The sequence below is a fragment of the Xiphophorus hellerii genome, chromosome 1, assembly GCF_003331165.1.
Source record: "Xiphophorus hellerii strain 12219 chromosome 1, Xiphophorus_hellerii-4.1, whole genome shotgun sequence".
NCBI classification, from domain to species: domain Eukaryota; kingdom Metazoa; phylum Chordata; class Actinopteri; order Cyprinodontiformes; family Poeciliidae; genus Xiphophorus; species Xiphophorus hellerii.
The window spans coordinates 24,472,055-24,485,372 of record NC_045672.1 but is presented as its reverse complement, the minus strand read 5'-3'; the positions used below and the strand labels follow the sequence as shown (position 1 = coordinate 24,485,372).

At 36.4% G+C, this 13,318-nt stretch overlaps 2 protein-coding genes across 3 annotated transcripts; one reads left to right on the top strand and one right to left on the bottom strand.

Moving 5' to 3' along the window:
- The first annotated feature begins 741 nt into the window (after window positions 1-741).
- LOC116734538 (F-box only protein 6-like) lies at window positions 742-5,853 on the top strand. The gene is made up of 6 exons (XM_032586039.1): window positions 742-1,046; window positions 4,157-4,406; window positions 4,510-4,624; window positions 4,731-4,826; window positions 5,047-5,176; window positions 5,244-5,853. The coding sequence occupies exons 1-6, from the start codon at window positions 969-971 to the stop codon at window positions 5,397-5,399; spliced, it is 825 nt and encodes a 274-aa protein (XP_032441930.1). The 5' UTR covers window positions 742-968; the 3' UTR covers window positions 5,400-5,853.
- LOC116734805 (cell division control protein 42 homolog) lies at window positions 5,832-11,428 on the bottom strand. Of its 2 annotated transcripts, none has more exons than XM_032586427.1 (6): window positions 11,307-11,427; window positions 10,611-10,751; window positions 10,457-10,529; window positions 9,593-9,702; window positions 7,814-8,011; window positions 5,832-7,011 (listed from the first exon to the last, which is right to left on the bottom strand). In XM_032586427.1, exons 2-6 carry the CDS (start codon window positions 10,713-10,715, stop codon window positions 6,922-6,924), a joined length of 576 nt encoding a protein of 191 aa, XP_032442318.1. In that variant the 5' UTR covers window positions 10,716-10,751; window positions 11,307-11,427; the 3' UTR covers window positions 5,832-6,921. The 2 variants fall into 2 exon arrangements, with proteins under 2 accessions (XP_032442318.1, XP_032442243.1); XM_032586352.1 differs by having other exon boundaries at window positions 5,835-7,655; window positions 11,307-11,428.
- Window positions 11,429-13,318: the final 1,890 nt, after the last annotated feature.

Here is a 13,318-nt window from a genome sequence, read left to right as displayed (position 1 = left end):
CGGGTTTTCTTCACAACTTTCTCACAATAGATTCTTGAGAGTTCTGGTCAATTCCTCCTGACGGAGTTGGTCGATTTGCACATTTCGGACCAAAGCCGGTTCATCTCTGGGACACAAAGTACCCACCATCTGGAGGCTGTCTTGTGCAAGATGAGAGGTTGAAAAGCTTTAAAATTAACTTTACATAATGCTGTGCAATATACACGTTTTTCAATGTATCATTTTAAATATTGTTGTTTTATTGTTTCATTTTCTCCACAGGTGAATGTCACCTGTGGAGAAAATGAAACAATAGTACAGAATTTTAGTATAATGGAGACATGAGATAGAAAGCAGATTAATGTTAGAGGAATTTAGGAAAAAAAATAATAATTAAGAAATATATAAAACTTAACCAGCATGTATCCCCTAACTCTCAACCCCATGGCGGCTCACTGCTCCACCCAGCGGCAGTCACGATCACGATAGCAATAAAATACTGACTTTGAGCATATCACTCAAAGTGATGGAAATTTGTCTCCGAAAAGCCGTCACACTAGGAGAATCACATTTATATACATGTAGGCCTATTAATGATCCCGCAGTATTTAGTGTGCATAAGTCACAACTAGGAGATGTGATAATCTTATTGTAAATTGGTGGTTAAATATATCCTGTGTATAAATTTAAAATGTAATCTGGTGGTCGGCGTTTACTTTAAATTAATCTTAGAACAGGCACTGTAACGCACTGACGCACGTATTTACGAGGCGGAGTTGAAGAGGAGCTGAGCTCATGAGGAAAAACTTCCGGAAAGATATTCGCTTGGTGCTGTTACTTTATATAGAAACTCATCTGTAGGACATAGGCTTGCATTTTAGGTTTAGAGTGGTATTATACTGACGTAACAGCCACCAAAACGGTTTTCGTACGAAAGTCTCAAGTGCTGACGATTTATTCCAGATGAGACGAGCAAAGCGACAGTAACTATGGGTGAAGCGCTCAGCACTAAATTACCGGTCAGACGGAATTCAACTTCTAAATCGGGATGGGATTCAACTGAGCATGTAAGTAAAACAAACATAACACACACAATGTTTACGTGGAAATGTTCTTAGGACAAATACAATTAGCAATGATATAAGTTTGATAAAACAACGTGAAATAAAGACGCGATTAACCCTCTGATGCGTAAGTGGGTCCTTTTTGACCCGGTGAGGTCATTGTTTTTTGCAATATCTTTGTAATGGAAAATTTTCATCACTTCATATTCCAGGTACTCCTCAAGAAACATGTTACTGATGTCATGCAATTCAAAATGTTAATATACCTTTTATACATTTTAAGAAATAGCATGTTTTATATTACTACCCCTTTTTTCCGTGATGGGGTCAAAAATGACCCGCTTTCATTTCCTATGGAATTTAATGGGAATCTTTGTTTCTTACCAACTGTGACTGTCAGGAACACATTTTTTGTGAACCATACACACAGAGTCCTAAGTGTCACCCCTGAATAATAATATTTTACACAGCAAGAACTTTTACATAATTATCTTTATTTTTTACCTCACAAATGTGTGTGTGTGTCAATCATGAGTACTATGACAGTATTATTGTCACAAATCAACCTATTAGCCTTCTTTTAAGTTAGCCAACACTAATTATCTAACCAACTAGCTAACATTACTGCCTGTACTTTATTGTGCATGTGTATTATTTGTGTGTGTGTGTGTGTGTGTGTCTTCTTTGTGTGTGTCTGACACCCTGGATGAGAAAACCAAAAGAGAGAATGTGTTGAATGACATGCAGAACCTATTGATCAATGTGTTCAAGGTTCTTTCTATAATTTTTATTTATATAATTATGAAAATAAAAATTCATAGCTATATAAATAAATGAATAAATGCAAATGAGCCAGAAAAGAATAGAGTGCTTCTCCGGGTCGGGGAGGATGTAGTGCCCAAGTGGAGAATTTAAGTATCTCGGGATCTTGTTCACAAATAAGGGAAGAATGGAGCTGGAGATCGACAGGCGGATTGGCGCAGCGTCTGCCGTCAAGCGGGCGCTGTACCTGTTTGTCATGGTGAAGAGAGAGCTGAGCCAAAAAGCAAAGCCAGTCGATCTACATTCCTACCCTCATCTATGGTTATGAGCTTCGGGTCATGTCCGAAAGAACAAGGTCACAGACAGGAGCGGCCATAATGAGTTTTCTCAGTAGGGTGTCTGGACTCTCCCTTAGAGATAGGGTGAGAAGCTCATTCAGAGGGGATTCAGAGTAGAGCCGCTGCTCCTTCACATTGAGAGGAGCCAGTTGAGGTGGCTCGGGCATCTGGTCAGGGTGAGTCCTGGACGCCTCCCTGGTGAAGTGTTCAGGGCACATCCCACAGGGAGGAGGCCCAGAGGAAGACCCAGGACACCCTGGAGGGACTATGTTTCTTGGCTGGCCTGGGAACGCCTTGGGATTCCCCCGGAGGAGCTGGAACAAGTGGCTGGGGAGAGGGAAGTCTGGGCCTCCCTTCTGAAGCTGCTGACCCCACGACGTGACCCCGGATAAGTGGAAGAAGGTGTGTGGATGGATGAACAAATAAATAAATGCACACAAATACATACACACACATGCGTGATACTCACAGCACAATAGAATACAGAGAGTAATGTTAGCTAGCTTGGTTAGCTAGTTTCAAGAAACATGCTTGTTCTCACCCCCCCCCCACGCTTACACACATACACATATAATGGATGTTGACATTGTTCCATTGCTGTTGTAAATTTATTTTGTTTTAAAAATGTTCTACAAATTGTTCTAAAAATGTTTGAAAAGTGAAAAATTTAAATATTTCAAGCATGAAATTATTCTTGGGTGACATTAAACACACCAAGCTAGCTAAAAGTAGCATAAAAACACATTGATTTTAACACGAGTCAGAAAAGACACACCCATGGAAGACTGTATAGTAGGTCACTCACGCATCAGAGGGTTAAATAATTCGAATGTTTTCAGTGGAAATTGAAAAATAAGTAAAGCTTTGATTGCGGTATTAAATGTTACCATGAAGCTTTTTTCATTGGTTTATTCAAAATGGTGTAAATATTTTGACGTGCTTAAAAAACAACTAAGTTAAAAAGTTCGATTTTTAAAAGCTGATATTTCTACACTATTTTGTTAACCTCTGAGATCTTATTTCCTATCAAAGACAAGTTTCTTGGTTAAAAGAAAAATATTTAATGCTTAGAAATGTTCTAGTGATGGCTAAAACAAAACAATCACAGATCTCAAAAGAGAGATAACTGATCTACGTCTCTGTAGTCACCCGTCCTCTGTCTATGCAGATACATTCAGATATCCAGGTAGCATTCAGCTTTCTTTAAAAATGTTTAAACACTGAACAACTCTATCAAATAACCTATGTCACATTTTCTTATAACAAAGTGAAAAAGGAAAAAATCCCACCCTCCATGAAAAGCCAGGTTGGTGTATCTTTATCCATTCTAATGATTGATTTGATAATAATCACTGATTATTCATTTACTGTTGACAACAGACATAGTGAATACAAATTAAAGTATGAGCCAGTATAGAAACAAGCTATGTTTACACTCATACATAATCATGTGAAAAGAAATGTCAAAGCTTGAACTAAAATGTTCCAGAACATTTTAGTTCAAGTTTTAGTTCATATGGAATGTCCCATTCCATATTCTGGACATATTCCAGAATATGTCCCATTAACATAGGATCCTCCACAAAAATATAGATTTTTTTTAGTATTTTCCCTAGATGGACATATTAAATTTCTGCATTTATTTACTATTATTATTAAAAATGGTATAACGCTTAACCTTTGACCACAGGAAATAATTTTGCTAAACTAAATATTTTATTTTATTCTTACATCTTGACATTGGTTAAATGTAATCCAGATCGCTCCAAAACTTTACCTTTCAACATAGTTTGTGTTAGACATGGAAGGGACTGTGTTGTCAGCACACAGGTATGCAAGTGTGTGTGTGTGTAGTGAACTCTGATTTTAAAACATTTTTTGTGATTTTTCTCTAACTTTTGTTGTCTAAAACTGCAAATTTTTAATCAAGCTGAATTGAGCAAATCTAAAAAAAGTAATTTCCCCCTAATATTTAGAAATTTGAGGTAGTAATTCTGTTTTCTGTCATGCTAGGCTTTTAATATTCCCTTGGACATCCTTGAGGAAATCTTTCTAAATCTGCCAGCCCACAAGGTGGTTTGTGTGTGTCGATTAGTTTGCCATCATTGGAAAGATGTCGCAGATAATGAGTCTCTCTGGAGACAAAGGTGCAGAAGAGAAGGGTATAATCTGCACGAATCTTCCAAAGTACCAAGCGACTGGAGGTTCTTTTACTTCATGTGCAAGAAAAGGAGAAATCTCATAAAGAATCCAAGAGGGGAAGGTGAACAGATGTTAAGTTACGGGAGGTGGAACAAATGCCATTTTTTCTGCTTCGTAAAAAATGTACTTTGATAAACAATTATTAATTCCTCTTGATTATGCAGATGAATTTAAGGATTGGACGATAGTAAGGAATGGAGGTGATGGATGGAGAGTAGAGAAACCTATTGCATTACACCCAAATGCAGAAGTACAAACAAACTTTGTAACTTCCTTCAGGTAATTGTTAACTCAAAAATTCTGTGAATGTGGTAATAATTTCTCATGGTTTTTATTAAAGTTGTAATATACAGGAGAGCATGTAAATCCTCATTGTTGTTTGCAGAATGTGCACAAAGTCACAGCTCATTGATTTGGTGGAGGAGGGTTACAGCCAGGCTTTTATTGATGAGGTTCAGCCCCACATCAAGGTGTCCGACTGGTGAGAAAAACGTCTCTGCTCAGAGAGTAATTACAAAGATTTAGGTAGAATTCACTTTAAAATATATTTTATGACTGATCCACAGCTAAATGCACTCCAGACACTTGCATTCAAGCTCATTACCCAAATGGCAATGTCTTATAATCTAAACTTGTGCAAAGAAATTCCATACACTCGCTGGGTCCGAACTGAACCCAAAATTGTGTTTCTGTCTCGTTAGGTATGCACCTCGATGCAACTGTGAATACAACATGTCTGTGAAGCTGCTGCACAGCAACAAAAGGATTATTGAGGAATTTACTCCTGGTACTATTCACCTACCTGAACAGGAAAATCGCAGTTGGAAACAGGTATGCACAAAGTGTAGATTCAAAACCTGAGAAATCCTTTGCATAACATCCTTTATTTCTCTCCCAGATGATCCATGTGTTTAAGGACTATGGACCAGGAGTCAGATATGTCTACTTTGAGCACGGCGGTAAAGATTCTGTATTCTGGGCAGGATGGTATGGGATTCGCTTAACAGAAACATCCATTGAATTATGTCCAGCACTGGACAAACAGAATTATTAACCCTACAGTGGTTAAGAAGACAGGTTTTAACTACTATTCCACTACATTACTCTTTATAGCATGTTTGTGAAACATGTTATAGAGAACTGTAAAACAGACATGTAATCTTGTTTATCTTAAACTGTAACAAGGTATTTAAAACCCAATACTTACAAGACTGTCAATTTTGATTTATGTATTTTTAAATCTATTTATTTGGAATGTTCTCAATCTTTTTCTTGTCCTTCCTCTTAAACTTTCTAGTAATTACTGCTTTAACAATTATATAACCCAGTGTAGTAATGTTTTTAAATGTGCTCGTTCACACTGCTCACAATGTACATTTAACAAATTCTTGTAGTTGTATTGCTGTAGTTTTCCTGCGACTTTTTTGTCCACATGTGTAAAAATGTCAATTTCCCCATTGTAATTATCAAGACACAGAACAACATGTTATTTGAAGATTTAATCATAATACTGGTTTATTGTTGTGCTTTTTTATCACAAGCAAGATACAGTACAACTTTGTCAAGTTGAATACAATGAAAAAAACATCTGTCAGGTTAAATTGACTTCAGCGCCATCTCAGCTTCTCAAACCTCATGAGTAATGCACAATTTCATTCAGTAAATAAGTTATTCTTACTATATTTACAAGTCACTTCAACAGTTCACCTTAAAAATTCGGCATGGAAAAGACATGTCATTGGTTCAGTCATTTAACATCAAGCTGTTACTGATGAGATGCAAGCAATGTTGAGGTTATTAAATAATTGAACTGGTTGTAAAACTTTGGCCTGTAAACTAAGATACCCAAGTCATCACAATGAATTTTTAAGCTTGACCTAAATGCTGTGAAAATTTCTCTGGCAAAAAAAATTTTCAAATCAATATTTCTACAATTGGAAGTGAAATATATTTCCTGCCTAATTTCTCAGGCCAGGTCTTGGAAAAACTAGGACAAAGATGGAGAATTAAGTAAAGAAAAAAAAAAATCATCCACTCCATTCCTTAGATCTTCCTAAAGGCCATGTTGGAATGATTAAAAGACATTTTAAATCTTAAAACACAAAATAAGGAATATTATTGCTAATGTAAAAGCTGGTGATGGAAGAATGTTGCAGTTTGAAACACGTTTATTTAAAGTCATATTTATAACAAAATACAAAATGATGTGAGCATTCCAATTTTGTGACACTTGAAACAAGAACTTTTTGTGGAGAAAACAAGTATTTAATCTGACATTTCTCCATAAAAAGCAACACTGAGATCAAACTAAGGAGTTATTTCAATGTGTCATCTCCAGTTAATTGGTGGTTTAACCAGTCAAGAGTTCACATTGTTTCTGACCAGCGGTATCAAATTACCCAGCACAGAATAACAGAGGTTTAAAAATCATTTAACACATTAAATGTTTTTAGGTTACGTCTGTGGGAAGGCGAAAATCTCATGACATTTCAAATAACGATGGAATGTCCTTGTGCAGAAAACCGTATCAGTACTGTTAACCTAGGTTAACGGTCTGAAGAAAGCAGCGAAGAATCTTAGAGCAGAACACATTTAGGCCTTTTCTTAGGTTCGGGAGGCTCCAGGGCGGCTAGTATTGCCTCATCAAACACATTCTTTAATCCTTTCTGTGGAAACAAAATATTGTTATTCAAAACAAAGCTACCTCCAAGTGCAAATTGATCTCATCTGAACTGTATGAGCAGAAGAAAGCCGAGTAGAAATTGAGTGAGGCAATCAAAAATCTTCCTTTATTCAAACATTAAACAAGATTCTCCTCATGATCAAGTCGTCTAATGACAAAGGTCAGTGGAAAATTTTGATGCAACAGTCGAGAAAAACTCACAGTCCAAGACAGAATATAGCTTAGATGGATTTGTAGAATATAACATAAGTTGTACTGAGAGAACATAATGTGCTTTAAAAAGAAAATCTTAGTCGTGTCCACTTCTAGATGGACGAAAAGGAGACAGAAAGGTTGGCACTCGTACCATCTTAGGCAGCGTGAATAACTATGATCAGGCCAAGTTGAGAAGAGAGCACACAGGAACAGAAGAAAAAAAGGTTGATGGGCACAGAGTTTTCAACTTCAAAAGAGTTTGTGGTTACTTTAGTGAGAGACGTTTCTTTACAATGAAAAAGCAGCAGACAATCAAGAGGCAAAGCAAGATGCAAGAAGACATCAGAACAAGCAGCATTTTCTCTTTCTCTGAGTTTCAGGGGGCTCTAAAGCGGCTAGGATAGCCTCATCAAATACGTTCTTCAGTCCCCGCTACAGAAAAAGACAAAGGAGAAACACACGGACACATATACAGTGTTAGATGGCGTTTGGAGCCGAAAGCTGTTAGCAAAAGACAAGTCAAAGTATTTCTAGCATTGTTGTTGAAAGGATGGCAAACATGCAGGGTTCAGAGTAGAAACAGGTCTTACCTGAGTCAGAGCTGAGCACTCCACGTATTTGACTGCCTTAAGGTCTCGAGCCAGCTTTTCTGCTGTCTCAGGGGTGATTGGCTTCTGTTTGTTCTTGGCCAACTTCTCCACTGTGGAGGGGTCATCACGGAGGTCAATCTGAGTGCCTACCAACAGGAACGGGGTCTTGGGACAATGGTGGGTGATTTCAGGAACCCACTGGAGAAGGAAAGGGACAAATAAAATTGTTACTCTGGCTAAATAATAGTGTCAGAAGCACACAGATGTTTCTATAAATAAAGTCATGTACTCTTTGCTCAATTTGCAAAAGATGTCACAAATAAGTGCTTCAAAAAATTACTGAAATGTTTATTTCAGTCATTAAAAGAAATTTTACCATTTGCTTCTTATGAACAGATATAGAAACATTAAGAACATTCTGTGTCAAGTACAACTGACATGCATTACTTAAAACTTTAGCTGCACAATCTGATACTGTTGATCTCAAAACCTGTATTTTAATTTAAAAAATTGTAAACATTTTCTAATCCTTCACAATCTAACATATTAGCCATCCCTAGTGATGAAGCCTTTTTTGTTATTTTAGAGAATTGTTCTCTCAATATTTCCCTTTTTACAAGAACGAAACTAGTAAACTATTTAGATGCTTAATATTTTTTCTTTTCTTCTCCTTTAACCCAAATTCTACAGTTTCCTGTGGGTAAAGGTTCTTCTTGATATCTGTTAAATTAACAATGTTTGCACAATGTACAATCACAGGGGAAATTATTGGTTTATTTTATTTAAAATAGGTAAATTGTACAGTGAAGTGCATAGATAATTGTGATTGAGAGTTTGTTTTTATTTTTTCTACTGACTGTCTAATATTTATTATACTGCCATGGCAGAGTGACAGTTTTAAGACACATATGTAAAAAAAACAAACATGTTTACTTACTGCAGCTTTAAATACCAAACATGTTACTTGACAAAGAGAAAGGAAATGCAAGTCATTGTGAAATACAAATTCAGAGGCAACTTAGCAATATCTTCAACAATGTTTAAGATTTGTTTTGCATCCATCGTCCAGCTTGGATTTGGTTTGGGGATCGTACTATTGCTCCTTGAAATCTGGGAGCTGACAGTGCAAGTAAAAGCTATTAACTGAAAGCCTTGAAGCATGTCTGGGTTGACTATAGGAGACAGATGGGTGCAGCGTCGCTCATGGTACAGACAGACTTCCTCAAAGCAAGCGCTTGCAGGTTTGGCATATAGCAGGAGCCATATTATGTCATCAATTCCAGGCGAAGCTGCACAATTATATTCTGCAACAAACTGTGCCTTAATGAGTTTAATTAAGCACAAATTGGTCTACAATGTACAATTTCTGCATAATATGAGAGGGTTTGAACTCAGCCTAAGACATTGTAGGTCACGTTTATCTGATCTGCTCATGTTTTCTGAAGGCATTTGACATGTTTTTATTACAGTTTTGTAGATGACAGCACATGATTACAGAACTATCTGGCAAGGATTTAAGAAAGTAACTTCTTAAAGTCACTAAAATTACTTGATGTCATGGACTAGAACAAATGGCAATGTAAGTTAGATATATTTTAACATGAATAAGCTGGACAAATGCTCTGTAAACTAAAAGTAAACTCCTGAAAAACAGTTTGCATTAAGTTTATCTAAACCATGAAACTAATTTATAAATAATAATAAAAAAAGAGTTCAAATAGTTTTACTAAGGTTTTTAGGTGTGAATACTCTATTTTAAATGAACTTTTTCTTTCTTACCTTTTCTTTAACATTCTCAAATGAGGAAGGTGAAACAACAGAGAAACAGACTAGGAAGACATCGGTCTGAGGGTAGCTTAGTGGTCGTAACCTGTCGTAATCCTCTTGACCTAAACACAGACAAGACAGAAACTGACATGCCATCTCTCAGAGAAAAGACACTAAATTTCTAGCATTGCAAAACTTTAAAAGCAAAAGACCACAGGCAATGCAACAAACCTATGCTAACATGCAAATAGTACTGAAGAGCTTTGTGTTGTTCTGTTTTTACAGCATACAACAGAAAGCCTGTCTGGACATATACCAACATTTTTGCCATGTTAAAACCAAAGCAAAATAGGACACAAGAAGAGTTTCTGTGTCTCTAGCTGCACAAACCCACAACAGTGGAATTATCCCTATTCTTGCAAATGTCTACATCTAATTAGAATTTACGTTTATTAATGTCTGTAAGCAAAGTATCTGCACAGATCCTGTATAATTCAGTTCAGTTTATTTGTATAGCAGTAATTCTGAACATTTTACCAGACAAAAATAGTCAAATTCATCTTTATCCATTAAACATATACATTCTGATGAAATTCATTGCAAGTAATTAACATCTAACCCTACACAGAAACATTTAAATTTACAAATCTATTTCATATTACATATGAAATATGTAATATGAAACAAGACAGACATGTCTTGTTTAAAGACATGTCTGTCTTTAAACAATGCAATACAACCACATGCCAGTTCCAGACAGGGTTATCACAACTTGTAGTTAATTTGTGAGAAAGTGCATATGATGTTAAATTTAGCATAACGAAGAAAAAAAACATTTTTATTAGCATGTTAAAGAAAATTACTGTATATATATACCTGCTGTATCAAATAAGCCAAGGGTGTATGGTTCACCCCCGATCATTACAGTTACTGCATAGTTATCAAACACCTGCAATCAAAGAGAGAAATGGTCACAGTCAGGTCATGCTTTCAAATTCATCTTTCAAATAGGCTGAACAATAAAACTTACTGTTGGTACATATTCAGAAGGGAACTTGTTGGTGGTGTATGAAATCAGTAAGCAGGTTTTTCCCACTGCTCCATCTCCAACCACAACACATTTGATAGTCTGCATCTCTGTGCTTTCGGCTGCTGCTGACAATTACGTTAGCTGCAGGAAGAGGGGGAGGAGAAAGCTTGCATTGATTACGACATACATCTTCGAATAAAGTCAAACTCTGGACATAACTATGTAGTGCGCTCTGCCTTTCAAAATCCCGGTACAACTTGATAAAACCGGTGTGATGCCAAGAAAAGGCAGCATTGACTTGTTCAGTCACACCCCATGATTATCAAAGCTGTCTTGAAGCTAACACTAGCTGAAGAACAATCACTTGTTCGCAAAACAACTTAGCTGAATAGACTACTTAGGAGTAGTTCTAAAATATAACTATATCCTGTTTGGTTGATTAGTTGAGCTACTAGCAAATGGAACATAAAACCTTCGTTTGTATCGTTTAGCAAACTAAGCTACTGCAGTGCTGGCTAATGCCACATAGTGCTAACAGTACGTTAGCTTAGCCACCAGTCGGTAACGGTAGTTTAGGTCTCCGTGTAGACTTTGCTGCTACTAGCAAACTACAATATCCAAAACAATGACTGTAATAAACGCCCACTCATCAAATAGCTTTAGATATATGTGTAGGTTTTGTATAAAGCTACGTACCTCCGTTTTTGTACTTGATAAGTTGGCTGTTTTCGCCGGGCGTTGGCACCAGCGACCTGAAACTTGGTTCAGTCAGATAGCCGAACCCCTCACGTCCACTATGTCAAGTTAGACTGAATAATCCCGGAAACATTTTTCAAAAATAAATCTCCTGGCGCTGTCAGTACACTATAAACTTACATATTTCACAAAGTAGCAGCGAAAGCGACACCTAAATTGCGACATTAAATGTAATGTTATAAAATCGGTAATATTTTGACCGTGGATGTGCCTTTTATATCACAAACTGGAAACCATTCCCCTGATGCTCTTATTTTAAAAAGCACAGGCCTTTCGTTATGTTGGCTAACTTTGTGTAATGTCTTGCTAGTGGTTCCAAGTGGTTCCTGCAGCAGGGATGGTGATGTCACCCTAACCCCCCCTGACCTTGCATCCTTCCTATAACTCAGTTCAGGTCCATTCTCTTGAATTTAGTTTATTTATGGTATACAACTCTAAATCATAGCAAACCTCATGCCGTACCACTTGGGAAATCTCCAGTTGATGTCAAATAATCCAGTTTGATTCTAATTATTTATTAGTCAAATAATCAGACCGGTTGACCACTTCTCTGACCTAAGACCTCTCAGCTACATTTTCTTTCTTCTCTCCAATTTGCATTATTTGGTTATTTCAACTCTTAATTTTATGTTTTCTCTTTATTATTTTTTTTCTCAGAAGCTACATTAGGCCTGGGTATATCTGTATAGCGGTGACATCTTCCTGGTTGGGAGCATTAGGTGAGATACTGCTGCTAACAATGTTCTCCTCCTGCTATTAACTTTTATTTTTTAACATAGGAAGTACTTCTTTTTCTTTTTTGTGTGTATGTTCTGCATTCTCAAGCCCACAATCAGCCATGCCAGATGTGTTTTTCTTTCTTCTATTGCTACATTGCTGCAAAGTCAATGGCACAATGCATGTAGCAACAACTATGTTGCTACATGCTCAACCAGAAGGCATAAATGCTGCAAGTCAATGACTCAATATAATAAACTAGGTTCCACAAAAAATCAAGCTGCTGTGTCAGCATCTGTAAATGTTATGGCAGCAAACGATTTTTGACAGATTTTAAAGCATTTGAGTTACACTGATTTGATAAAAAAAAGTAAAGAAAAGGACTGATACAAAAGGAAATACTCAATAAAATTTGGATCACTTGCCTCAAGTGACGTTACTAGTGGTTCTAAATTTAGTAGTTAACATTTGAGAGATACATGCTATGATGAAGAAATGACAATTTACAACAAAGTGACAAAAAAGACCTGAAAAAAAACCTGACAATGACCAAGTTTGTAGGTGATAAACAATATTCAAAATAAGTATGATTGATTTTACTATAAATGTCTTGCTGGTGTCTTTAAAATTACTGCTGGTTGTTAATTTCTACTGTTTTTATACTATAGTTTTGATAGCAAAATATATTTGTATCCTCAGGAAGCAAGTGTGTAGGTATGCTGCAACAAACCACAGAAAATTGTTTTTCCTAAATGTATTGATTTTCTACACTGTCAGAGGGCAGTGAAAGTGGACTGAGAATATTGTTTTCCTTTATTTGCAGGGAGATATCAGAAAATTGATCTTTTCAAGGCTACTAGAGGCAGAAAGAATGATTACATTGACAACTCAGCCTCGCAAGGCTTCAATTTAAGTGGTTGAGTGTTTTCTGTTTCAGTAACCTTCTTTGAATTTGGCTGAGAAAACAATATCCACAGCAGCTGACATCATTTAACCTCAACTTTTTTTTTTTCTAGTGGCCTAGACATGTTTTGTTGATGCAACCACTTCACTCAGGCATATTACATGCCACAAATGCAAAAAACAGAGGAATTAATATAAACAAGGTTGAACTGAACTGAATAGCTTTAATTTCATGTTCATGGTATTTCACTACTTCTGTGTTGCACATAAGGAAAACAATTGATTCTAAACAATTCTTCCAAATCCAAGAATTAAGAGTAGATGTATTAGAT